The sequence below is a fragment of the Chelonia mydas genome, chromosome 9 (genome assembly GCF_015237465.2).
Source record: "Chelonia mydas isolate rCheMyd1 chromosome 9, rCheMyd1.pri.v2, whole genome shotgun sequence".
Taxonomy (NCBI): domain Eukaryota; kingdom Metazoa; phylum Chordata; order Testudines; family Cheloniidae; genus Chelonia; species Chelonia mydas.
The window spans coordinates 3929284-3956726 of record NC_057855.1 but is presented as its reverse complement, the minus strand read 5'-3'; the positions used below and the strand labels follow the sequence as shown (position 1 = coordinate 3956726).

At 47.1% G+C, this 27443-nt stretch overlaps 1 protein-coding gene across 10 annotated transcripts in view; it reads left to right on the top strand.

The window, feature by feature from the left end:
* TP63 (tumor protein p63) overlaps nucleotides 1-27443 on the top strand; it is a 147365-nt gene that overhangs the window by 101615 nt on the left and 18307 nt on the right. For 7 of the 10 annotated variants that reach the window (XM_043522574.1, XM_043522573.1, XM_043522578.1 and 4 more), the window contains 5 exons: nucleotides 22737-22923; nucleotides 24422-24537; nucleotides 24896-25005; nucleotides 25763-25899; nucleotides 26845-26927. In XM_043522574.1, the coding sequence (XP_043378509.1) occupies nucleotides 22737-22923; nucleotides 24422-24537; nucleotides 24896-25005; nucleotides 25763-25899; nucleotides 26845-26927 (633 nt within the window). The remainder of the gene's footprint in view (nucleotides 1-22736; nucleotides 22924-24421; nucleotides 24538-24895; nucleotides 25006-25762; nucleotides 25900-26844; nucleotides 26928-27443) is intronic. The other 3 variants (XM_043522579.1, XM_043522577.1, XM_007057826.4) reach the window with 1 other exon arrangement.

Here is a 27443-nt window from a genome sequence, read left to right as displayed (position 1 = left end):
TTATGTGTTTCATGACAGCTACTTGTTACCACCCCTCGTATCATGCTCCAGGTGTCTCGGGCACAACATCCCTATTCATTATTTCTAGCAGATCCTTTTAGGTGGTAGTAGGCCAGGATGTCCCTAGGTTAAGCTTTTGGAGTGTGGTCTCCCACATATCCAATATCTGTTGCTTCCTAGGGGTGCCTGTGTTTAGCCTGTGGTTCAGTCCTCAGATCTTGAGCCAGGCCCAGTGCTCCAGGCTCTTTTTTGCCTACAAATATCATCATGCCACTAAATATCATAATGGTACAGTCACATCTTGAATCCTGTGTGCAGGTCTGGTCACCCCATCTCAAAACAAAATATATCAGAATTGGGGAAAAGTACAGAGAAGGACAACAAAAATGATGAGGGGGATGGAATAGCTTCCGTTAAGAGGAGAGATTAAAGAAGCTAGGACTGTTTGGCTTGGAAAAGAGACGACTAAGGGGGGATATGACAGAGGTCTATAAAATCATGACTGGTGTGGAGAACGTGAGTAGGGCAGCGTTATTTGCCCCTTCACATAACACTAGAACCAGGGACCACGCAATGAAACGAATAGGCAGCAGGTTTAAATCAAACAAAAAGAAGTACGTCTTCACACAACGCACGGTCAACCTGTGGAACTCGTTGCCAGGGGATGTTGCAAAGGCCAAAACTATAACTGGGCTGAAAAAAGAATTTAGGTAAGCTCATGGAGGATAGGTCCATCAAAGGCTATTAGCCAAGATGATCAGGAATGCAGCCCCATCTTCTGGGTGTCCTTACACCGCTGACTGCCAGAGGTTGGGAGTAGACAACAGGGGATGGATTACTCGATAATTGCCGTGTTTTGTTCACTGCCACTGAAGATCTGGCACCAGCCACTGTTGGAGGACAGGATACTGGGCTAGATAGACCATTGGTCCAAGTATGGCCATTCTTGTGAATCACGTTGGTCAAGTCTCCAAAACTCTAGGACATGGACTCCTAGTGAAATACACACTTTCTCACATGCTGCTGACCATGATCCTGTTCGGGCAGTAAGAACCAAATACAGAATGAATGCTCAGCAGCCGCAATTTTAAAAGCTTATTAATCCACCTATAATTTTGTCCAACGTACAATACCCCCGTTGGTGTAAAGTTTCTCTCCTTCCCTCTCTCGCAGCCCCTCCTAGAGTGGGTGTGCTGGAATGGAGAATCTGACCCCCTGAGTTTGGGTTTCCTAGCGCTGGATCCTGTAGCTCCTGAAAAAGGCTTGTTCAGCCAAGCATGGGTGCTCTGCAAAGTCCATGATGTGCCGGTGAGTTAAAGAAATCCAGTGCGTAAGAGCCTCTCCCCTCCTACGGCAGTGTGGCCAGGCCTTGTCTGTAGTAGACTTGCTGTGTTTGGAATGAATGCACTCTTGTGTGTGCGCACATGCATGCTCACGCCCACAGTCACATGCATTTGTCGGCGTCTGCCAGGCATCCTCTTGCAGAGGGTCTTCCTCAGACCCCAGGAAGCTTTATATTTTCTTGCAAGCCACCAAAAGGCTTAAGAGAGCCCCATGCTATGGCTTGAGGAGAGCAGCAGTTACTGGGTCTTGGTCCCCTTTACCAGTAGAGATGCTCAGGCTGCTCCCCAGCGCGCATCTCCTGTGCTCCCTCAGGATGCTTTTCCTCCCTTCATTCCCTGTGTCTTCACAGCTGTGTTGCTGGGACGGTGCCTTGAGCAACAGCACTGCCTATCTCTGGGGAAATCATTTTTGCAAAGGGGGTTCCAAAAGTGTGGGCCTTCCTGTTCGTTTGCTTTTTGGAGCCTCCCTTGCAAAAATGAGCACAGGGCGGCTTGAGCATGGAGCCCTGGGAGGCATCTGCCACTTGCTAAAATTATGGGCTTTGTTCTCTCTTTTTTTTTTTTTTCCCCCGGGAAAGCCCTGCCCATCGCAGGCCTCCTCCGCACACCTACAGTGCATGTCAAAGCCTCACCTTTTACCTGAGCTCCGGCCTCTAATTTATTTTCCAAATGCCATCATTTAATTCCCCCTCCAAATCCATACTAGCGCTTTGAAAAAGCCCCTTTTTTTTCCTTGCAAGGGGATTCCATTCAGAGCTACCTGCAAAGCCCCAGTCGAGAATGTGCCTGCGCTTTCTCTTGACTCCACAAGCAGCTAATGTTGCGCAGCTGCAAACTGTACCTGCAGGAGTGGATGTTCCATGCAGAAAATTAGCTTAGGGAGTCAAGGCCACATTTTTCTTTGCTAATTACAGGATTAAAGATGCAGAAGTTTGGAGCCAGCTGTCAGCATGCCATGGAAGAGAGCCTTTGATGGTTGCATCTGACTAGAGATTAAATAAATTGCATTTTAAATAAAAAATGCGGTAACTATTTTAGTCTAGCTGGGCCCCCAAGAATAACTCATGCCCTCTAACGCTGGGCAGCTGGTATACTGTGGCCCCTAACCAGACTGTTCATAATCATCTTGTTGTCCCATTTGTTTGTACCCACTGGATGTCTCTTGTCTGTACTTTAAATTGTAAGCCCTTCCAAGCAGGGACTGCTTTGAGTTCGAATGAGACCTCCCTTCCACTCCATAGCAGAGCTGCATTTATGTGCCTCTGGTACGTTTCAGCAAGGTTCAGGTACGTCTCATCCTACGTCATCCTTGTGCTTAGCTCTTCAGAAAAACTGAGATCCAGATCCCCAAATCCCATCTGACTCCTTTGTGCCACTCAGGTGTAAAGCTAGTGGAGTGCAGGGGCAGGACTGAGGATAGAAGGATCGGGAGGATGCAACTTAACTGGTCCCCAATTGGTTTATGGACCATCATGGCAGACCTTGTGGCAGACTGTCCCACAGAAAGTCTCTTGTCTGGATTGTGGCATATTAAATGCCTAGCTGCAAGTCATAGAGTCTTAGAGATGTAGGGTTGGAAGGGACCTCAGGAAGTCACCTAGTTTATTCCCCCTGCTGTCACGTAAAACCAAGGAAACCTAGACCATGCCTGACAGGTGATTGTCCACCCTGTTCTTAAAAACCTCCAATGGTGGGGATTCCAATGGCCAGAACTAGCTGGAGTTTTAAGGCTTGACAGGCATATTGCCATTGAATGATATTCATAATTCTGCAAGCTAAGAGACAGATAGAGGGATGCTCAGATCTCATGCATTGGGGTATGACTGATTGCTTAGGGGGATAGGAGTCAGTTTTCCCTTATGTACAGCATTGCTAATAATTGTGCATTCTGAGTTTTATGGAGGTTTCCTCCGAAGCACCAGATGTGAGCCTTGCTGACGGTAGGATATCGAAGGATATGAGCTAATTATTTGTGCTGGCATTGCAACTTCAGATTGTCTTTGTTTATCTGTGTTCAGCGTGGGACCTCTCGGTGCCAGAAAGATGTTGATAAATTACTGGGAATACAGAGGAGAGCACAAAATGAAATCAAAATGCTGGAGGGATGTGATAACCATCCACAATTATAGTACACCTCCCTTAATTGAGAAATCTGATTAAATGGGTCATTTCCCAAGGAGCTGCCCACCTCCCATCCTTGTTGTTCAATGGCAAGGGCTGCTGCTCATTTGGGAAAGTGACTTTAACTGGGGCGATCCTGCCCCCTGACTGCCCAATTATGCACACCCTGGTCCATCCAGAGCTTGCAATCTGCACAGGGAGCGCTGCTGGGACTCTCAAGCTATGCAGCTGTTTCCATCATCCCTCTGGTGGTTTTTCTTGGAAAGCAAATTTCAGATTTGCAGCCCTGGAGATTTGCACCAGAAACCTGCTTCAAAGAGTTTAACCCTCGTCCAATGGGGATAACCGAAAGACCTCATGTGATCTATGGGACCAACTGAAACTATGCAAATGGCTAAAAATCCATGTTCTGATTCCAACCAAGGCCCAGATCATTCAGTAAATGATTTCAAGGGGTGAACGAATTTGGGGATCTCCCTCTGTCAGTGCTCAGAGGCAAAGGCACTGGCTGAATTGACGTGTGCCGAGTTGATTTCCCCACAAACAGATCCATGCAGGCAGCCCCCTTCGTCCCTGTAGAATCCTGTTGCATTCAGTAGGGTGATGCAGCAATCTGTCCATGGAGCTGGTATAATATGAGGCCTTAAATCTCACTTGTCATCCTTCTGTGTGGCTTTCCATGTCCCAGTCGCAATGTTCCCCCCTGCTTCTCCTGGCTGTACAGTGTGGAGTGGGCCTGGGACTGGGTAGGCTTCGTGCATTATCTCAGGGAGACAAGGAAATGGGGAACACTCCACTGACTGACTGACTGGTCAATCAAGGTATTTGAAGGTGTGACCTGGTGGTCTGCCCAGCAGCTGCAGAGATGTGGCAGGAGTTGTGATTAAGGTTACTAGGTCCCTGAATGTGATTCTTTACAAACATGGTGTTCCCAACAGTGCCCAGGGAGCTGAGGCCGTAGTTCAGCAGGGTACTTAAGCAAGTGCGTGACTTTAAGCATGTGCATAATCCCTTTGAAGTCAGCTGGGCTGCTCCCTTGCTTGAAGCTCTGTAGTTGCTTGCGTACCGGGCTGAATCAGGTCTTGGCTCTGAAAGCAGTTTCCAGAGAAACCACATCAACTAAAGCTAACTCTGGGGCTGTACTTGGCTGGCTTCTTGTGGTAGGGGGAGCATTTGGAGAAAATACTGTTGACAAGGCAGGTCTCAATCCTGGTTACTCTCCACATCCTAGTCCTCTCTTCTCACCGTCCGCCCCTGTCCCCCGAGTTCTATTGTGTAAATAATACTTTCCAGCGTTTAACTTGGTCTCTGCAAGGTTAACAGCAATTAGAATCACAGCTGTTTTATTGACATCATTTGCATCCAAATCCATTGCTGCTTTCCTAGAACTCTTTGAAAGCTGTGGAAAGCTCCCAGTTAGATTTTTCCCCCACCTCCTCTTCACCCCCTCCCCTCCAATCATTCAAAACAAACACCCCGTATTGGTCAGGAATGTAGGTGTCCTAGCAGAAAGGGGTATATTTAGTTTTGATGCTGTGCGCGTATATCCAATTGCGCCCCCTCCCCTCCAGAGTAGTAAAATTCTTGCTCCATTATAACGACTGCCCTCCGTAGAGGATCCTTTTCAGGGGATCTCAAAGCAGGTTAGGAGCATTGAGCCTCACAAATGCCCATGTGAGAGAAGGGGAGTACTGGTAAGGAAACCGGGACATGGATGACTTGTTTAACTGACTTGCTCAAGGTCGCATGGTGAATCCGTGGCCAAACCCTAGGCTAGAACCCCGGCATCCTGGCTTCCAGTCCTCTTCCTCCCCCAGTTCGATACGTCCTAGCCAGGGTAGCATTATTGGCTGTTCCGTTGAATGATTGATGAAACACTCTGTAAGTAGCAGGAAGAGGAGCGGATTTGCATAGACATAATCCTGGAAATGGTGCATAATGTATCAGGGAACAGGACTGGCCCTGGCGGCTCATGTGGAGAAAACTTGTTGTTACCTGTACTTGGTTTCAAATGGAGAACAAGGTGCAACTCAGAAATTCAGTGAGAACCCAGCGTCCCTCTGGTAGAGGAGTCCTGCTCACCTTTCCTGTCAGGAACAAGAAGATGTTGAGGACTAACCTTTCTACAAAGGAGGCCCATAAATCTGTGCTGAAATCCTACCCTATGGAATGCTTCAGATTTACAGGAGGAAATCGCCGCTCTCAGAGCAGGTGCGTGTGCACACTCCGGGCTTGCTGTTCCTGAAGTCAAAGCAAAGGAACAAGGCGCTCATGTGTGCGCTGCCAGCGAAATAGAAGACGTGATGCTACTTGTAAGGTATGCACAAGACAAGACCAGAGGCGCCGTGCAGCTTTGCTACTGGCGAGAGCTCAGTTGGGACTTGCCCCCGCCCTGTGGCCTGCAGCATTTATGGAGAAATGGGGGACGCTGCTACTTGCTCCAAAGCGTTGCCTGATGGGAACTACCCTCATCTTAGTTTTTTTGGGGGGAGGAGCGTTTGAAGTGAACAGGAAAATTACTCACCTTAATTATGCCTTTTCCTGGCCCTGCCACAGCCTCGAAAGCCTGATGGATTTAATTTTTTTTTCTTTTTGTGTGTGTGATTAATACTCTTGTTTGTTAGAGCATGGAACTGGAGAGGAGTCTGCACATTCCCCTCGGGTGGAATAAATGGGAAAAAAAGAGGAGTAAATGGATCAAGGGTGGGACTCAGGGATGAGGGCGGGGATCACAGAACCTTCCCCTCTGGGACTTTGATCCTTTGGTGCTAATGAAACATGAAATGGTTTTGTTGGCTGGTGTGATATCTATTTGTGGACATAACCGCTCCCTGATGGTTCATCAGCAAGGTTTGCACCTGGGTTCTTCGGCCCCTGGCCCAGCACAGACCCCTGCCAATGAGCTAAAGGTGTAACTCCCTTAGCTGGTGGTGTTAATAGTAGGCTGTAATCCTGTAGTGGGTCAGCCACTAGAGGGCAATATGAAACTCATTTTCAGGGTGTAACATTGAGTTATAATACCTGGTGCTTAACCCAGTCCTCGCTGAAGCCTATTCTGCTGTAAGTTTTTTAGATTGCAAGCTTGTAGGGGCAGAGACAGTAGCTTCCTCTGTCTAGAAAGCCCCTAGGATGTTGTGAGTGTGACTGCGTGTAAGTAATAGAACCACATTCTAGACAGCGTGGTTCAGGTTGGTGCATCTGTCTTTCAATCTGGCTTGGGTTTGTGTATGCCAGAGTCCCTTGGGTTATAACTCTACAGAAACCCGCACCTCTGTGTGGTGCCACCTGATAAACAAACTAGGGGAGAGACTGTGTAGGCCCGAGCTACTCTGTTTTGTCAAACATACAAATTCAAGATCCGATGAGTTCATGTCAGCTTTTGAGAGGGAATGTCCTACTTCACCAATCCCCACCAGCTTCTGAGGCTAGCTGGAGACAGCAAGCAGCCTGAGAATCCCCTCTTTTGAATAAGATTAACCCCTGTTAGCAGTCTGCAAAAAAGCGCTGCTGTCAGCATCTTTCAGTGCCTGGCACACTGTAACCAGAGAGCTGGTGATGCCAAGGCATCAGGCTCCCGGTAGTATACGGCTAGGCTAAGAGTTTGCAACAGACTTGCTTGAAAGCTGATCCTCTGAATCAGTTACTGGAGAAGGGAAGACACGAAACACGACAGAGGAGCTGATGTGCCCAGGATTCAAATTGTGGGCCGAGGTGTGTAAATGAGTCTGACTTGCCTGTTAAAGGAACCCAAAGATGGTGTTAATTACACCCACATTGACTCCCTCTAGACCCCACGTAACCAACATGCGATTCAAACCAGCCTCTTCCTTCCCCAGCACCTCGGAATCAGGCCCATGAATCTAGGGAGAGTCTAAGTCCATCTAATTCCCCTCCCGAGGGGCAGGGAGCAGAGGGGGAGGGCAGGGGCAGCAAGGAAAGCAGCTACCAGGGAGCGTTTCTGCAGGTAGCCCCCCAGCCTGCTTCTACCCTCCGCTGCCTTGCACTCTTTTACAGCAAGCTTTGTCGGCCCAGGCTCCCTCGTAGCCGCCCCTTAGCTCAGGGGTTCCCAAACTTTTTAGTAAGGCGACCCACCAGCGACAGTTTCTTTTATTCATGACCCGCCTAGGCTCCAAAATCATAGACCAATGTTTTCCTCCCCCTGCCAAGGGGGCACCGACCGCCCGCAGCAGCATCCTCTGCCCCGGCACTGCTACTCTAAACCCGGCCAGGAGGGCAGGCCCAGGTGGGGATGTGGTTTGGAGAGCGAGCCTGTCCTGCATTTACCGTGCAGCAGCAGCTCCTGTCCCGCGAGGCCGGGCCTGGCTCCCTGCTCCAGGCCTGAAGACCTGGGGTCGCAGCGCCGCTCGGGTTTGGCCTGGTGCTGTTCTGTGTGCCAGGGCACAACGCTGCTCACTCCGCTTTGGCTGTTGGGGCAGGTGTTGCACTTTTCTGCCACCGTTGTTGGATGTCGCCTGACTTAGCAGTTAGCTGTTGGTATCCTTGGAACCCGGATAGCCCGGATGTGTGACTAAAGCAAACCAGCCATGCTACGTGCAGTAGAAGTTGGGAGTTTGGCTGTAACATTCAACCCCTCCGAGTGCCCTGCCTTCTGGGGTATTGCTGGGAAGTACGTTGGGGTACCTCTGCAGGGCTGGGGCACCCTTGGGCTCCTTGTCAAACCAAGATGGCATCTAGTGCTCACTGGGACAGACTCACCGTTTTTAATAACCTGGTCTCCCCTCTGGCCTGGTCTCCCTCTAGAATAGCAGTACTGTAATAGAAAACATGTTAGTGATGCTTTGGAAACACTAATCCTCACAAGTCCCTTGGAGGAAGGTAAACGCATTTGACAGATAGGGAAGCTGTAGTGAGTGTCAGAACCCAGATTAGAATGACGGGCTTCCTAGTTTGTTGTTTTCTGCTCGGCCCACTAGATCATGGGCTTCATGTTGAGATGTCAGAGAGAACTTGTGATTCAACTCCTGCTACAAAGCATTGCTCAGGCCAGCTTTGCAGGGGTCTGCAAGATTCGGTCTGTACTGCTGTCTTCTATGCAGAGCGTTTCAAATAGGCATGTGGATTGATGTGGCTGTACAGCGCCTAGCACAATGCGGTCATGGTCCAGGATCAGAGGCGCTACAGCAATGCTAATAAATAACAGTTAATCTTTCTATTGCGTGTGCGTACAGTAGTCGACAAGGGTGGATCTGTGGTTTGAGGATGGAACCTATTTTGGTCCCAAAACAACAAACCACGGTGCAGCTGGCAAAGTTGTGCATTGCATTGCATTGCATTGTTGCGTTGGCTTTGATCCCACGTTCAGATCTCAAAGGTCAAGACCCAGATGAATGGTAGACTGGCACAAACTAACCCCAGAGCCTTGCACAGCTCCGTGATCCCAACACCCAGTGGCCAACAGGACCACTCAACTGTGCCTTGGCTTCGCTACTCTGAGCACTCTCCCGAATAAGTGTGCGCAGAAATAGTCAGTCGGTGGAAAGACTGTATGTGCTGCTATTTTCCTTCTGGTTCTTTCTTGCCACCTCTTTTACCCAGTGATTCTGAGTTGCTTTGCTTTTCGCTGTCTCAATTTGTCAGCCTGGGTTAACAACCACTTTTGTACCTTTAAGGAGGGGAAAAAATACTTGCTCGGAAGTGTGATGTCAGGTGATTCAGACAGTGTTTCCTCAGGCAGGATGGACCATGAAGCTCCACTGGCATGATGCAGCATGCCTGGACAACGCAACCTGAAACAAGCACGATCTGGACAAAAATAAGAAGCAAACCTGAAACCTCTTCAGCTGCGTTTTAGAACGGAACGTTTACGCTTTCTCAGCTGCACTCTGTGCATGGAAGAAGGGAATCTGAAATCGTTATCGTGTGCCTGGCTTAAAGCAGTCTCTGAACAAAACAGTTTTGGGTCTCAGTATTTTGAGAAGTTGGCATTCTGTGCTTGTTCTGTGCAGCATGGCTTTGAAAGCCGTAGCTCGCCTGTGTTGTAGGGAGTGGGTGAACCGTTCTGGGCACATCTTTTCTAGATTTGGCCCCAGTTCCACTCTCACTGAAGTCCACTGAAAGACTCCGATTCCCATAAATGGGGGTTGAATCCAGACCTTTCTAAACCAAGGCCCCAATCCTGCAAATACTCTCGTGCTTAATTGTAATCACATTGGTAGCTCCACTGACTTCAAAGGAACTACACAGACACTTCAAGTTAAGCATGTGCTTAGTGTCTGCAGGATCAGGACCTGAGTGACTTGTCTGTGTCCTCATTAGCAGATACATCTCTCAATGCAACTAAAACAGTTTACATTAAAATACAAAGAAATAAGCATAGTTTTACCTGCAGCAACCCTGCTTCTCTATTGGATGGATTTGAACCAGTGATTGATCTTTTGGGGGAGATGGAAGTATACAGGGGAGAAGAATGAGATGAGATTTTAAAGAAACCTCTCCCAAACTGCTGCTCCGGTTCCCTTCCAAAAGGTGCTACGTGTTCTGAAACTTGATGTACAGATTGTCAGATGAAATTGAACTGTTCATTAACTTTCAGTAATGAAAGTGACTTTTATGGTCCAGTTCTTAAATGTTTTAAATTCTCACTGTGCCAGCATACCCATTCTGCCAAAATATTAGAACACATCGTTTTTATTTACTTATTTCACAGGGAATTCGTCTTTCTGATTTTGTTTTTGGAGGTAGTGGGGGAAATGAAATTATTAAAATAATTAAAATTAACCAGAGAGCATTGTGCTAAAATCTAACTATTGTAAAACCTCACTTTTGATAGAATAGCAGCCAAGGTTGGTGACATTTGTCATTATTTATTATTTGTATTGATGTAGAACCCAAAAGCCCTCGTCCTGGATCAGGACCGCAATGTCTGGAGTGCTGTAAAAATCCAGCACAAAAAGATGGTCCCTGCCCCTAAGAGGTGACAGTTTAAGTATATAATCTTTCAGTAGGGATACACTGCACACTTTGGATGCTCAGTAAGTCACTGCATCTGTCACCTTAGTGTGAGGGTTGTTTTAAAACTAAAATGAAAATAAAGTAGCAAATATATTAAAGTAACACCAAGAAGGATATTGATAAATTGGAGAGGGTTCAGAGAAGAACTATGGGAATAATTAAACGGTTAGAACATGCCTTATACTATAGACTACAGGAGCTCAATCTATTCTTTTTTAACAAAGAGAAGGTTAAGGGGTGATTTGATTATAATCTGTAGGTATCTACATGGGGAATAAACATTTAATAATGGTCTCTTCAATCTAGCAGAGACCCTCTTCAGTCTAGGGTCTAACACGATCCAGTGGCTGGAAGTGGACGCCAGACAAATTCAGACTGAAAATAAGTTGTACACTTTTAATGGTCAGAGTAATTAACCACTGGAACAAGTTACCAAGGGTCGTGGTGGATTCTCCATCCCCAGCAATTTTTAAATCAAGATTGGATGTTTTTTGGGGGCAAGTTCTGTGGCTTGTGTTATACAGGAGGTCAGACCAGGTGATCGCAATGGTCCCTGCTGGTCTTGAAATCTATGAATATGTGAAAGAAGGTGTCTCACACGTGCAAAGCAGTGTATAGCAGGGAGGGGCTCGGATACAGAGCTGGGAGCAGGCTCAGAACCCAGATAATCATTCTGCTAAGGCACTAGTACTCCCGTGTGCCTTGCCTACCCTGTTATGCTGAGTCAGGCTGGTGCATGTGACGGCCTGAAGGGAATTCAAGAGGCAGTTAATGATGTTTTGCCATCCAGGGGTGCTCAACATCGTTCCTGGAAGGATGAGTTAATGAAACCACGGCTGCCTGTAACTTAGAATGTATCAGCTGCTATACAGTTCAGTTGAACCCTAAGGATGGGTGTTGGAGGTCGCTAGTTCCTATTTCAGTAGGATTTGGGGCCTAACTCCTATAGGCTCCTTTGAAAATTATAGGCTCAGTGTGCTGTTTTGAACAGAGATTTGCCTGTCTTTAATTCTGTTGCATTAGGAGTGATAAATGAAAGATTGCGGCATGTTCAAGATGAATTTCACTTTTCCCATTATGCAGCAGTGGCTCCAATTGCAGAGGAAGATCCCCAGCGCTAATTGGGAGCGGCCGGTGTGTGTAAAACGTATTTATAAATACGGGAGGTGGGAAGGAAATGGTTATCAGTATTGGCTGCTGGAGGCTCAGTGCAGAGCAGCCTCGCAGCTAACGGGGTGCTGTCAGGTTGAACGTCAAATTGGGTTTTGCTTTCCACTATTAGTGCAGTGTGCTCACTGCTTGGCTGCAGCGTCTTGCTTTTGTGGTGCAAGCTGAGAGGACAGCAGTTTCACCTTGGCCTGCAGTCCGTTTCCCTTCCAGGTTTACATGTGCACACAGCTACTGAGATTCCTGGGGGCTTGGAAAGTTGTCTCGGGCTTTGTGAAGATTTGTTCTTGCAGACCCTGACTTGTGGCTCCCTGTTGACCTGACCCTTTCTGTAGGATAACATGAAAAATCAGCTCAGGGCTGCAATCCTGTGCTCAGATCCATGCAGGCTGACCCTGTGTAGAGCCACACTGAAGTTGGTGGGACTTAACACTCTGTCCTATCTGGGCAGACCCTTGTTCGGATTCAAGGACTTAGGATGTTTTCAGTTGAGAGATGGATGATCTAATATCCACCCTGTAAAAAAACAAACAAACAAAACTCCTGTATATCCATATGATCTAATCTGACTTCCTGAATAATACAGGCTGGAAAATTTTACTCTGTGATTCCTGCATCCAGCCCATAACTTGTGGTTGAGTGAGCGTGTAATTTTCAGAAAGCCATGTATGTTAGAGGTGAAGCCAGTGGCTGAGTCCTCTTGATACCACTATCCTGAGTGGGCCAGGAGTTAGTGTTCATACTGTGTATGCAACTCTAGATTCAAGAATATGTTGGGGGTGCTTCTTAATTTTGGGGTAAGAAAAAAAAATCTCACTATAGAAATCACTTAATGCCATGAGATTCCTGTACTGTATTTAGTAACACCGGGTCAGATACTGCAGTCAATGGGCATTCTGTCTGTATAGGGAGGACTGCAGGATTGGCCCATTGTCTTCAGCGTCAGTTCATTGAGGACCCCCTCTTCTGCACAAATTTCCCATGTGAAATGATGTATCTCATATATGTTGTTCTTTAGACAGTGGTTGTGCCCAAAATGTACTAAATTCTTTCCAGACTCAAAGGAGAATGCAGTACTTACCCCAAAGAGCCTGCAATTAAAAAGACAGAGCCAGATAACACAGTGAAAATGGATGCAACATACAAGCAGAATGTCCAGGGTGAGGGTAGATAGATTGTTTGGTTGTGGTAAGTTGAGTGGTTGCATGAAGTTTTTTTAATTTAAATTTAAAAACTTTAAAAAAATAATTCCAAAAGAGGAGAGAAATGCATTAATGAAAAGGTAAAGAATTCAAATACGTAAACCAAAAAAAATGGAAAAGTTACAGCTTTCCGCAGCAATCATAACATTGCATTAGTATGTTTGGGCAGTGCGACCTGTATTGAACACTGTAGGGCTGTACAAAGTTGTGAAAATGTTCACACAGTTATTCATAATGTATGTTTCAGGATTTTTGCACTGAAGGTTGTGAAAAGTCACACGTTCACACGTTTCCATGTGAAAATAGATCTTTACCAACATGAAATTTTGTAATAAAAATGTTCAAAAGTTGGGCATTTTTGCTTGAAAATAGACTCCTTTGAGGGTTCGTCTCTCTTTCATTCTAGCTGCTCCAGTATTCCATCTCCGCTGACTCCAAGCACAAGTCCTTGAATGAATTTATACGAGCAAGAGCCAAGGACAGTAGCATTCAGTTTAGGAGGGTCGGGGGGTTGAGTATTGCCAAGTCTTCCACTCTTGAACGTATAGTGGCAGATTGATCTTCCAGTGTTTTCGCTCATGGAGTTGAAGAAAGCAGAGAATCCTGCTGAAAGTATTAAATAATAATAATTTAGTTGTGCGGATTCAGAGACTGAATTTCAGAGGGGCCAGCTGTGTGCTCTCTCCGGGTTGAGACTGTCTGTGGACTGGAAATGTACATAACTCGGGGAGTTCAGGATCCCCGTCCAGGGATCAGAGTGGCCTTCTCTCATGGCAGCTAGCCTGCTGGTACGCTTTCCAGCGATCCTGGGTACCACTCAGACACGCAGTCCTCCAGAATCGAGAGACTGTGATCCCGTTGTGTATTCTGTATGCACCCTGCTTATATTTTTCTTTCCTGGTTGCCTCCTGCAAGTGATTGCGAGGTGAAATATAATTAGTAAGAAATCCCAGCAGCTCCAAAGTGTCAGACAGAGAAATGGGTAAAGGGTTAGCTGATCCCTCAGAGGGGGTGGGGGGAACCCAACACACCCGACTCAGTTCTGAATTCTTGCCTGGAGGCTACAGTTCTCCATTCTTCTCCTCCTCCCAGCCACCCCTCCCCATCCCCTTTTACCTAGGCGGGCCGGCTTTTTTTATTTTATTTTAAAGCTTCCAAGGTGGAGCAGCTGCCATTGGGGTCCAGTCCAGCGTTAAGAGCATTTAGTGCTGTCGTGCCCCAAGGGAACAAAGAATTACTGTGACACATTCCTCCCTTCGTCGTCTTGTGGTTTGCAGTGTAAACGCTCCCCATCTCTCTCCTGTGGAGCTGCGTTCTTCCCCCGCCCCCACGCCAAGCCCCCCTTCACGGTTGCAGACAGCACAGATATGAGGCCCACCTGCCTGATGTCAACATTTTAGTGGGCGCGGCCGGGCGAAGAATGCGCCGCTCCCAGCTCCGTTCAGGTAATTAATCCCTGCAACTGACAGGTGGCAACAGGCGGCCTTTGGCTGCGGCTCTTGGGGGAAAAGCGCTTGGAGGAAGGATTTTAATAGCTCATCAGCGCAATTCGTACATGTCTGGCAACCAGCAGTCTGCAGAGCGAGAGAGAGGAGTGGGGAGCAGGGGGGGAAGAGTGCTCGGTAAAGGGAGTTACAGTGAAGCTGAACTGCAAAGGAGCCCTTTCGTTCAGAGACAGCCCCTCACATCCTGTGTGTCAATGCGAGGATGTGGGGTTTTCTCCACGGTCACGCAGACTCCGCAGCTGCCTATGCAGTGAATACACCTGTGCCTAGGCACTGCACAGTGTCTTATTCCTACACATTTTGAGGGGCAAAGGGTGATCTTGTGGCTGGACATTGCACAAGACAGTCTCTTCTCTGTGCCTCAGTTTCCCCATATGCCAGAATGAGGGTGATGTGTTCCTCCTTTGCAAGTATGTTAGGTTTCTTTCAGCGTGGTCTGCAAAGTGCATGGAGAGTGCAAGAGAAGGGCAGCATTGACTCTCCCTTGACGTGAGGAGCCACACCTCCAAAAGCACTGTCTTATTTTTCCTCACATAGGGTCTGCTCATCAGCACCCTCAGCTCCCGTTAGCTTTCCTGGTTTCCGTGTCCACTCAGGCTCAGCCCCTGCCTGGGGGGAGGCTCTCAGGTGTGTTGTGCGCGGGACACATGACCACTGAGCAGCAACTTTGGTTTCAGTGTTTTGAATGCAGCAGGCGTCTTCGCCAGTAGGAAAGGCAGGTTTAGTAGAAAGCCCTGATCTCCCTTCTCTTTCCGGAGAATGGAACCTGGCTTTATACAGCTCTTTCTGTACCCAAAGCAGCAACAGCATTGGCAGTCAAGACAAGGATCTCCTGAGTTTATAGGATGGATCTTGCAGCAATGCTGAGTGTGAATTCTCATGGGAAACCCAATGTGATTCCCCCCCCGTTCTGACTGAGCTTCTGTTGGATCAGGCTCTGAATTCAGACTAGCTCACAAGCATCTTGTTCATACATCTTTGGTGAATGGCAGATGTTATAAGCACTTGCCAGCAAACATGGCTTTGGTCTCAGATAATCTGTAGATTTTATTTTGGGTCAAGAGGGATTTTCCCCTCCACACCATTCTAATGTCAGAATTACTTAAACTGGCTTTTCTTAAGCCGTTTGCATTTATTCCCTAGGAATCTGTTTGTGTAACCTTTGGCGTTGCTCCTTGGAACGCTTTTGCACATAGGAAATTAAGCTTCTAGCAGAGTGTGTTGCTAATGAACAAACGATCAAAAAAAATTAAAAAACTGAAACCCAGTATTTGCATGTGTCTGAATTTGCAAAATGCATGTGTCCGAATTCTCTACGCACTGTGTGTTTTGGCAGCTAGCAGAACAGAGAGACTCAGGTTTCAGAGTAACAGCCGTGTTAGTCTGTATTCGCAAAAAGAAAAGGAGTACTTGCGGCACCTTAGAGACTAACCAATTTATTTGAGCATAAGCTTTCGTGAGCTACAGCTCACTTCATCGGATGCATTCAGAATTGGTTAGTCTCTAAGGTGCCACAAGTACTCCTTTTCTTTTTAGAGAGACTCAGTTTCCCCTCTGGTGACAGAGGACTTCCTATTTCTCGGACAGTATCTCAGCTGCAGTGTACCGGTGGAAAACTTGCAGGCAAGCGGGGTCGTGAATTTGCAACTTAAAATTAATCCCAAACTAAATGAGCTTTACTAAAAAGTGAGTTGCTGGGGGAAGGTTGTAAGTTGTTTTTAACCATTATTGTTCTGAGTGAAAGGGACTTGAAGATAGAGGATCTTATATTCACTAGCTAGCATCCTAGATTCTATTCATATTCATAAGTATTCGGCATTAACAATGGGCACTCCTGGTGTTGGGTGAGCCCCTTTCTTACTTAGAAGCCTGCTGGGCCACAGGGACTTGACTAGCTTGGAAATTGAGACGGACCTTAAAGAGGTACTTAAGATCACAAGTTTCATTGACAAAAGGAATAGCGTTCGATATAATATACTTAGACTTCTGTAGGGCATTTGATTTGCACACCGTTTTGATTAAAAATCTAGAACGATATAAAATTAACATGGCACCACATTAACTGGATGAAAAACTGGTTATCTGATAGTCTTCAAAATGTAAACATAAATGTGGAATCATCACTGACTGGGGGTGTTTCTAATGGGGTCCTGCAGGGATGGGTTCTTGCCCTACATAATGAGCATTTTTATCAATGACCTGGAAGAAAACATAAAATCGTCACCGATAAAGTTTGCAGACGACTGAAAAATTGTGGGAATGGTAAATAATGAAGGAGGACAGGTCACTGACACACAGCGATCTGTTAATACAGCTAAATGTAAATATGCACATGTAGAACAAAGAATGTAGGCCATGCTTACAGAATGGGGGACTCAATCCTGGGAAGCAGTGACTGAAAAGGACTTATGGGGGTGGATAATCAGCTAAACTTGAGCTCCCAATGCGACGCTGTGGCCAAAAGGGCTAATGGGATCCATGGATGCATAAATGAGCTCTTGAGTAGGAGTAGAGAGGTTATTTCACCTCTGTATTTGGCACTGGTGTGATCCCTGCTGGAATCCTGTGTCCAGTTCTGGTGCCCACAACTCAAGAAGGATGGTGACAAATTGCAGCAGGTTCAGAGAAGAGCCACGAGAATGATTAAAGGATTAAAAAACCTGCCTTACTGAGATTCTGGAGTCTATCTCCTTAGTTTAACAAAGAGAAGGTTAAAGGGGTGACTTGATCACAGTCTGTAAGAACCTACATGGGAGCCAGATGTTTCATAGTGAGTTCTTCAGTGTATCAGAGAAACGTATAGCACAATCCAATGGCTGGAAAGCTGAAGCTAGACAAATTCAGACTGGAAATAAGGTGTAAATTGTTAATAATGAGGATAATTAATCATTAGAACAACTTATCAAGAGTCCTGGTGGAGTCTCCATCACTGGCCATTTTTAAATCAAGGCTGGATGGTTGTCTCAAAGATATGGGTGTGGAAATGTTTTGGTGAGGTTCTCTGGCCTGTGCTATCCAGGCGGTCAGATGAAATGATCTCAGTAGTCCCTTCTGGCCTGGGAATCTATGAATTAAAGCAGCATGTCAGGGATTTTGCTGCATCAGAGTTCTGCCTGGGAGTTCATTACTCTATGGAAAGCCCACGCGACTTGTGTTGCACAAACAGAGCAGTTCCTTCCAAGAGACCCTTCCTTTACCTAGCTGAAATTGCTTCATTTGGGAGCTGAAAGGTTTTTCTTTAAACCTTTTGTTTACCCACCTTAAGGAGAAGGGGGCTTGTTGAGAAATCAGACAGGTGTCGGCTGATGTGAGCTGGCATGTGTACGCATTGTGATACTGAATTACCAGTGGGGATGCCAAGAGTGTGTAATATAGTATGTCTGCTCAGGCAGGTGGTGAGGGCAGGGCTGGAGTCATTGGAATGTTTTTTCTTTTCCTTTAAAACGTATTATTAGTCAAAGAGCAGAATTTACTGTTGTTTTTAGCAATCTGAGTCTGCTTATTTGGACATGACACACGGAGCTTGAACCCCAAAGAAAAGGCTAAGCAAAGCTTCTCATTCTCTCTCAGCTGAGGGCATCTAGCTGGGCTGTATTTCTAACGCATTTGTCTTAAGTAACTGTCTGCTCTGTACATGGAACAGAAATTCTCTCCGGCGTGTTCAGGGTTAGCTCCCTGGGCTGGGGGGTTGGTTCAGCTCTTGTTCCCATTAATGGATAACAACAGTTGTCGTGCTTCAAAATGACAGGCCAGTGTATTGAGCAAAGCTAACTTACAGTATTCTCCTCCCAGTCAGTTTCATTGGTATACTCTTACCTGCATATCCTACCATTTGGATTACGTAATACGAGGGAGCTAGGATATTGACCTTGTAAAGCATCTGACCAAGTTGGTCCAAACTTGCCAGTTTCCACTTATTTATACCATGATATTAATTTCTTCCAAAAAAACAACAGTGCAAATGAGGATGAAGTGCTGACTCTGGCTTAATTTTCTGGCTTCTGCCAGTTCTAGAAGAAAAGATTACAGTATAAAAAGTCTTAACTGGGTTTGCTAGTCCATCTTTCAGCCCATGCCGAACTGTTCATAACTGGGCACGTACTGGTCCACTACCATTGGGATATTTATTTCCCTAGCAAATACAGCTATTGGAACAAAGTCCAGATATTTCCTTTCTTGGTTTCAGAGCCCATTACTCAGTTACACCTCTTTGTAATCCTGAAAAATAACTTCTCTCTCTCATGTCTATGCTTTTTTGTAGACTTCTAACCCCTTCATTGTCACTTAGACCAGTATGGCATGTTTAGTTCTTTCCTCACAACCTAGTCCCAGGACCCATCTGGTAACTTTTGAGGACCATCTGTGACCTCTCCCCAAATTGTCCATCTCTGTGTCTGGAGTTGAGTACGCTGTTTATGTTGCAGCCTCAGTGATACTTCACCTCTGAATTGCAGCACGCAGTGGTGCTCTTGCATTGGTATGTAGGTGCTTCAAAACAGCTTGACCATTGCTTCAGTCAGTTCCTGCCTTATGCCTTGTGTACCAGGGATGTTACTGGGCACACAAGCAATTCGGCTGCAGCTCGTGCACATCTGAAGAAGAATCTGCCTGAGAGGTCTTCCATTTCATCCCAAATATACACATCTTCTGTGTATGCACAGAGCGCTTCTGTCTCCAAGGTTTTCACTGACACAAACCTTCTTTAAAAATATATTTCATATCTCTGTTACATAGATGCAATAATATCACTGACCTGATTAGAAGTCACCGTGAACGAGCTGTTCCCGTCTATTGTGTCAATAGAGAGAGTTAGGACTCAAATTACAAATGACCACAAAGGGTTTGGCAGGGGAAAAAAGCCAAGGGCCTTTATTTAATATCTGACAGCAGGTACTTTATGGACAGATTTACACTGAGCTTACAGGACTGTGGCCTCTCGGTGACTGTAGGCTGAAGGGCCGTGTTGCCCAAGATGGCTTTGAATGCTGTGTTTTGGCTGGGATTTCCAGAGTCCTATCCCTTGTGCTGCCCTGGTGAGACTTGAACCACTGGCCCAGTCAGGGAGCAGTAAGCCTCCCTGTCCTCTCCTCTTCAGTGCCCGCTTGCCTTTCTGCTCTTGATATGGCTCCTAGCTCCTCTTTGCAGTGCACGGATGATGCCTTGAACAAAGAACAGATTAGTAGACTATACACTGGGAGCTGCATGTGGTGTGTGAAGTGTCATGCTCGGCCCGGTCCTGTGATGCGCTGAACTCCAGCCTGTGTCTGTCAGAGACAAGTACTCGGGGCCTTGTGAGAACAGGCCCCAGAATCTTCATTATCGCTGCTTAAACAGGGGGCCTCTCCTCTCCTGGGAGGAATGAATTTTTTCCAAGTTTCCGTCACTCGTTCCATTAAATGAGATCTAACGCTCCAATCCACATCATAGAAGATGCTGTACATTGTCGCACAGGTTAAGGTGTTATCTCCAGCGACCTGGCCAAGTTTCATGAGGGGAAGGTAGATTCTGTCTGCTTAATAATTTTCCCTCCAGTTTTATATGGATGCAATATTCTTTGTTTTTGTCCTAAATCATCGTGTTAAAAACCTGCTGCATTTCTCTCCAACGTTGGCTGCATTTCTTAAATCAAAGTGATCCCTCTGTGCATATACACACTGGGATTCTCCTGGGTGAAAATTGCTAAGATTTCCCTTTTTGAAAAGAACAGCAGTCACTCAAAGAACCTGACTTGAAAGATCCTGCTGGTAATGTAATGTTACCCATTACACCTCGTTTGTACCTGCCCTGGACCAGCTGAAGTTCTTCCTCCTCCTTGTTAAAAGAAAAGGAGTACTTGTGGCACCTTAGAGACTAACCAATTTATTTGAGCATGAGCTTTCGTGAGCTACAGCTCACTTCATCGGATGCATCCGATGAAGTGAGCTGTAGCTCACGAAAGCTTATGCTCAAATAAATTGGTTAGTCTCTAAGGTGCCACAAGTACTCCTTTTCTTTTTGCGAATACAGACTAACACGGCTGTTACTCTGACTCCTCCTTGTTGTTTACCTCTCCAAACACTTACAAACATCTAGCATGTTGTCCCCTACAGCACATGCTTTATCCTTCTTATTGAACCATGCTGGGCTGTGCGTGGTTTCAAAGCTGCCTAGGGGATTTGGACACTTAGTTTCCATTAGTGTTATTTGGCTTTGTAACCTTAGCGACTTCATTTGACTCCATAAATTCTGAGCCGCAGCACACAGGTACCACAGTGATGCCATGATTAAAATTCTGTTGCTTAACTTCCCGATATTTTAAAATGTGGATGGCTCTTTTTTAAAATGTTCCTTTCTTGGGGATATGGTACGGTAGCATTCGGACTAAAATAACAGTGAATTAACTGTGCAAGGAATTACTTTTTAATAAAAAAGAATAAATACGAAATTACAGGTTAAAAAGAAGCCTTTGATAAGTCACCGTCTAGATTTGTGTTTCGCAACCTGTCTTTGTTTGGCACATTCTCCATTTCCGCAGGCTGGGTAAATCCTTTGTGTGTTTAATCTCTAGCCTGCAGGCACATAAAACAGATTGCATAACTTTGTCTTCACATTTTAGAAAATCTGAAAACTTAAAACGTTTGCAGCACCTCGACTGCAATGGTGTCAAACTCCTGGGCAGTGGGATGGCCTTGAGTCACTTCCCCTACTCCCCAGTTCTTCTGACTCTGGTTTTCTTGCATGTTGCTGCGAGTAACCTTTGAAACGCACATAATCCCCCGAATAGCAGTCGCTAATCCCTTTGCTGCCACATGACCAGCCACCTACCCATATGTGTGCCAGGCTCTCCTGTACCGGCAGGATGTGATGGCCAGCTGGCATCGGTTACCTGTTGGCTCCTTGTTTGAACAATTGGGAGCAGGTAGATGAGCTGTTGCCGTTAAAGACATTTTAAAGAAAACAACCACTTTGGGGCTTTTGCTCGCATTCCACGAGAAGAAATTAATAGAAGTCAGTGGGAGAATGCCAGGAATTTCTGTGGTTCAGGTGGTTAGGGAGGCAGTTCTGTACTTCATAGATTCCAAGGCCAGAAGGAACCGCTGTGGTCACGTAGTCTGACCTCCTGCGTAACACGGGCCGGAGAACCGCTGTGGTCACGTAGTCTGACCTCCTGCGTAACACGGGCCGGAGAACCGCTGTGGTCACGTAGTCTGACCTCCTGCGTAACACGGGCCGGAGAACCGCTGTGGTCACGTAGTCTGGGAGGGAGGGAATTGGGGAGTGTCTGTGGAAGTATTTCATGGAGCAGAGAAGACTGGACGCTACCTTCAGGGAGAGAATCCAGAGAAAAGGGTTTAGGCTCTGAGCGAACTAAGCGTTTAAGAACTTGCTTAAATCCATTGATAATAGTGGGGTGCACCTGTGCTTTGCTGAAGTCTCCCTGAACCAAAGGGACTTATGTGCTGCGGTGCTGAGCTGAACTGGGGCCTTACTGTGGCAGACACACCGATGGAAGGGGGAGGGTAATAGTTTTATTTGTAGCTAACATAGCTGGAGTCTGATGTGTTCCTCATCCACATGCATCTTACTTTCAGGAGAGGGAGCTGTACTCTACTGATGAGGGCCCATGTCTTGGACTCTCTGCCCGAGTTCTGTTCTGGGTTCTGTTCCAGGTTCTGCTGGTGACTGTCTCTCTCTTTGGGCGAATCACTTCAGTTCTCTATGCCTGGCCTCCCCACGTGTAAAAAGATGATATACTTCTCTGCGGCGAGGGGTAGTTAGCACTTTGAGATCCTCGGAGCAAGGTTGCCATAGAGGGGCTACATAAGGTCACCGTTAGCACGCCCCTGAGGGAAGTGCATATTGTATAAATAAATACTTCGGGATGGGTCCCACTCGCACACTTCAGACTGGGATCTCCTTTTCAAATACCCTCCGAGTTGTAGGCGTGTTTAGGTCCATGATTTCATTTCAGACTACTAGGGAGATAGGAGATAGGAAGCCCACTTGCAAAATGTGATGACAGTTCAGATCTGCATGCTGGTCTGGTTTTCAAATGCTCCTGTGGCTCAGGGCTGTTCTGATGCAGGGTAGTTAGAATTAGGCCATCTCCATTTCTTTTCTCAGGTGCGGTGGCTGAGGGGTTAAGATGGTTGATTACAGTCCTGAAGGTTGTGGGTTCGAGGCTTGTTCAAACTGTCACTGAAAGGCCAGGTCTACTTCACATAGCGGCATTGGCTCTGGGGAGCTTTGACTTGACACTTCTTTTGTGTAAAATGCATGGAGAGTCAATAAATAGAGTGGATCCACAGCCTATGCCCAGTCGCAAACCAAATAGCCCCCGAGCACGGAGCGTTACAGCTCACGTAATTCTGCAGCCTTGACTCTCTGCCCATCTCCGACAGCTGCAAATACGGACTAATGTTGCTCTTGTCCCCCTTCCCGTCTAGTACTCGACCGAGCTGAAGAAGCTGTACTGCCAGATCGCCAAGACATGTCCCATCCAGGTCAAAGTCATGACACCGCCACCACAGGGCGCCATTATCCGCGCCATGCCAGTCTACAAGAAGGCCGAGCATGTCACTGAGGTGGTCAAACGCTGCCCGAACCACGAGCTGAGCCGGGAGTTCAACGAGGGTAAGGCGAACATCACGTGCCGGGCCAGCACCTGCCCTCAGCCACACCCCCCATGCGTGGGCATCACGTGGCTGTGCCAGAGGGTACGGCATGGCCTGATAGGATTCTAGGCCCAATGTTAGAGGGAAGTTTTGCTGAGTAACAAACCCAAGAGGGCCTGACGATCCTCCCTCCTTTCTGTGTGGTTGGAGGCTTCTCACTAATATAGCAGTACAGCCCTGGGAAGGCAGGGCTAAAATAAATGACAAGGCTGCCCAGGCTGGGTCAACATCTGACCCTGTGCCAAGCTGGCGCAGACAGCCTCTTCCTCAGCCCTGCCCTCCCCTCCCCAATGCTGCCACCCCTCCCCAAACTTGCTCCCTTTCCAAGAGGCAGCTGTTCTACTCAGAAATGGTCTCCCATGCTATTGGGAAAGGAATCCGGTAACGGGATGCAATATCATCTTGAGTCTTTAATCCATGTCTCAGAGATGTAGGGATGTTTGCCTCAAGGAGGATAACACCCATGTGCCAGCTTCGAGCTGTAGACTGTCCTCCTGTTCGTTTTTAGCATTATCTGATCAGGATTAATTTATTAACAATCCATTGTTTCTTAATTTATTACTTACTCCTGCTGTTAGTAGTTTGCTACCAGTTGTTTTAAAGATGTCCCGGGTTTTTAACTTTTCCAAACTTAACGTCTGTGTTGTCTCTTACTCAAGTTCACGTGGGTTCGAAAAGCATCTGGTTTGCGGCCCAGATGTGGTGTTTATCTAGCACCCTAGCTGTGCATGGCAGTGGACAGATCCTGCCTTGGGGAGGTTACAATCTAAACTACTAGACAAGGCAGTGCAATGAGCAAGGACTCTAGTTGTTTGGCCAGGGGGTTAGGGACAGGAAGAAGGGAGATAAGAGTTCCGCCCAATGGGAGAGCATGCCTTTCAAAGACTGCTATGGATATAATTTGTATCCCTTTCTTTTCACTTGCACCTTGTCTAGTCGTCAGGGAGGAGTGGCAGGAGGCAGCCATGTTATGTAGGGTATTGATTGGAAAGCGAGTAAAAGGAGTGGGGATTTCAAGGATTCCAGTTGCTTTGTGCACAGGCTTTTCAAGGCCAGGCATGGGATGAAAACCTTCATGGAGTTGCTTTCTGGAACAAGGCCCCAGATGTGTTACTGTGGAGCTGTCAAAGGCATGGCAGTGCTTCCTCTTGAGAGCCAGAAAAGGACGGTCCAGTGGTTAGTACACGAGCCTGGGCGTTCAGGATACACGGGTTCAAGTTGCTGCTCTGCTACATACTCCCTGCATGACGTTGGGCAGGTCTGACTCAGGTCCCCATCTGTGCAATTGCTTCCCTGCCTCTGTGACGTGCGGTGAGAATAATAATCACATCCGTGGCCTTGGGGGCCAGCTGAGTAAGGAAAATAGCGTGTCCTAGGCTTATGGAAGATCACGCTCCCCTGGGCTTGAGCTTACTTTACAGGAAAACTTTCCTTCTGCCTCCTCCCTCCATCTGCAGGGCAGATCGCCCCTCCCAGCCACTTGATCCGGGTGGAAGGAAACAGCCATGCTCAGTACGTGGAAGACCCCATCACCGGAAGGCAAAGTGTACTCGTACCCTATGAACCACCGCAGGTAAGTGTGAGATCTGTGCCCAGTCCAGTGTTCTCCCCTGCATTCTCTAACGAAGCCTGCCCCTCATGGAAGGGAGGGGACTTCTGAAAAGCTCTTTGCTTTAGTTCAAGGAGAATTTGACTCATTCTTCAATCCACTCATTTCATCCTCCTCCTACTTACAGAGGGGTTTGAAGCAGGACCCCCTCCAGGGTCTGAACTTCCCCAGGCTCTGAGAAAGCTGACATCCAGACCCAACCCTTGTGGTTTACGGCCCGTCTTTGATAGGACGTGATATAAGTGTAGCTAGTGGGGGAAAGAGGAATACACAGCTCCTTCCATCTGCAGTCACCCCTTTATCATGGTTTCTCTGTGTCCAGGTTGGCACCGAGTTCACGACGGTGTTGTACAACTTCATGTGCAACAGCAGCTGTGTTGGCGGGATGAACCGCCGCCCGATCCTCATCATCGTAACGCTGGAAACAAGAGAGTGAGTAGCACGCAGCAGATCGGTAGCACTGGAAGGTGGAGTGAGAGAGCATTGCCCTATGTTTGCCAGGCGACATTGCTTCCCTGTGCCCATCCTGGTCAGGAGGGTTTTGTAGACTTCCTAAGAATGAGAGAGGGGAGAGAGCAGAATTATTTTCACCCCTCTTTTTACATGTCAGGGTGATCCAGTGATCAGGGCATCAGTTGAGCCTCAGGAGAGCTGGCGTTTATTTCCAGCATGGCCTTTGCATTACTCGCTATGTGACCCTGGTGTGTCATGTAGCCTCTCTAGGCCCGCTTCCCCATCTCTTAAATGGGTCTAGTGATGCTTGCCCACCTTTGCGAGCTGCTTTGAGATCTACAGAGCAAAAGCCCTGTCTGTGCCGTGCTGCTTCGTGGAGGCAGTTGAAATAATTCCGCGTGTGTCTAGTTCTGAGATGCTCAAAGGTGGGAATTCCCTGTGGCTGCATCACGAAGGCAAGCAGCCGTTCGGCGGCTGCAGTACTCTTGCAGGGATTCACAGAACGAGCTGAGATGCAGTGATCAGCGGGTGGGTCCGTTTGTGTGGTTAACAGCATGTATGGGTGCACAGAGCAGGTAGCTCAGCCCCCTGTTAGCTAGTCTCTAGTTCAGACGTGGGGCGTTGTGGTTGTGATCCAGGTAGGGGGTGGGAAAGCTTGCCCCGTTGTGTTGAGTTTCAATGTGCATATGCATTGCTGGGCCTGAATTAACGCCTTCCCTCTTTCTCCTCACTCTAGTGGACAAGTCCTAGGCCGCCGGTGTTTTGAAGCCCGCATTTGCGCTTGTCCGGGGAGGGACCGCAAAGCAGATGAGGACAGCATTAGAAAGCAGCAAGTCTCCGACAGCACAAAGAACGGTGACGGTACGAAGCGCCGTAAGTAGCTGGCACAGCTGGGCTGCTCGCCGCCAAAGCTTTCAGTGCACAGGGAGCACACTGGCTTTGGTACCAGAGCAACTGAGATTGGAGAAGACTGAGCTGGAGGATGTTGGGTGGAAGAGCAATTGCCGCTCTCTTAGAAAAGGCTCTTTGGAGGGTTTCTGCTTGAGCAGTGAATTAAACCTGCTAAACATTAATTGCTCTCAAACAAATTGCCTCTTTGGTGCAGTGAGTGGGCCTGCTATCCCACCAACAGCGTTTATGTCACTGGTAGCATGCAGATTCCCTAGCAGCACTGAAATCCTGTCCGTTGGGAATAGTGTTACAGGTATCCTAAATATGGAACACCAGTCTGAGAGTTGGTCTGCTACCCTTCCACCGAAGGGGGGCTGGACTTGAGACTCCAGTTAAGCCCGGACATTAACCCAGTCAAACAGCCCTGGTTTCCTGCATACTCAGTGTTTCCACTTAGCCAGGCTCCAGAATTAGCTTGGAGCAACAAGCTGTAGAGATTTACCTCATCAAGACATTTTACTTCTTTGCCACTCAACCCACTCTCTTAAAGAGTTTTATGGGCAATATGGTAATGATTCACTGGGAGGTAGGCAGCCCTGAGATACTTAGATTCGTTGTACTGTCTGGAAAGACCCAGTTGTTGTCCTGAGTGCAGTTAGTTGTGGATTTTCTGTTTGCCCAACGCTCTCTTGTTGACTCATTTCCCATTTGTCAAGGCCATTTATACACGATCAAAGATATGAAAGTCAGCTCCGTACTTTCGTAGCCACAAACGGATGCCTCAAGTCACTTTCACGCCCTGGCAGGTGCTTTTTAGCCAGCAACCTTTTTCAAACCTATAGGTCTTGAGCACAGAGATCTCACTGAAAACCCAGCAGCAGTAGACATGCCAAATTCTAATCAGGCACTGTGGGGTTTTCCTTGCAGCTTTTCGGCAGAGCACACATGGGATACAGATGACATCTATCAAAAAACGTCGCACTCCAGATGACGAGCTCCTGTACTTACCGGTAAGCTTGGTACTTGTTTTGTTTTTTGCCCATGTTCCTCTAATTCCTTTGGCATCATCTAAATGAATTGAGGTAAACGAGCTGTTTATTTAGTTCTAAGTAAAATAACTACATCCATGATGCACAATTATCAACAGATTATTGGCTTTAGGGGTGAGCAATAGCTTTTTCAAATCTGCACCTTAAATTCACCCTTCAAGTGAGCAATGCAAGACCCATTGCTTGAATTGTTTAAGAATGGCTTGGACAAAGCACCCAACAATGTCCAGAGGGAACCGTCTGCAGTGGCAGGTGAGTGGACTGGATGACCTAATAGATCTTTCTCCCCTCTCATTTCTGAATTTATGAAACTCCAGTTTCCTCCAGCAATAATGGACTGGACCCTTTTCTTGCCAAGATGGATGGATTTTTTTGCTTTTATGAGCATTATCAGCACTACAGAGAAAATGATCAAAATGAAATATGCTGTAATAAACACAGGACAGGAATAGAAATGAAGAGCAAAAAATGTCTGTA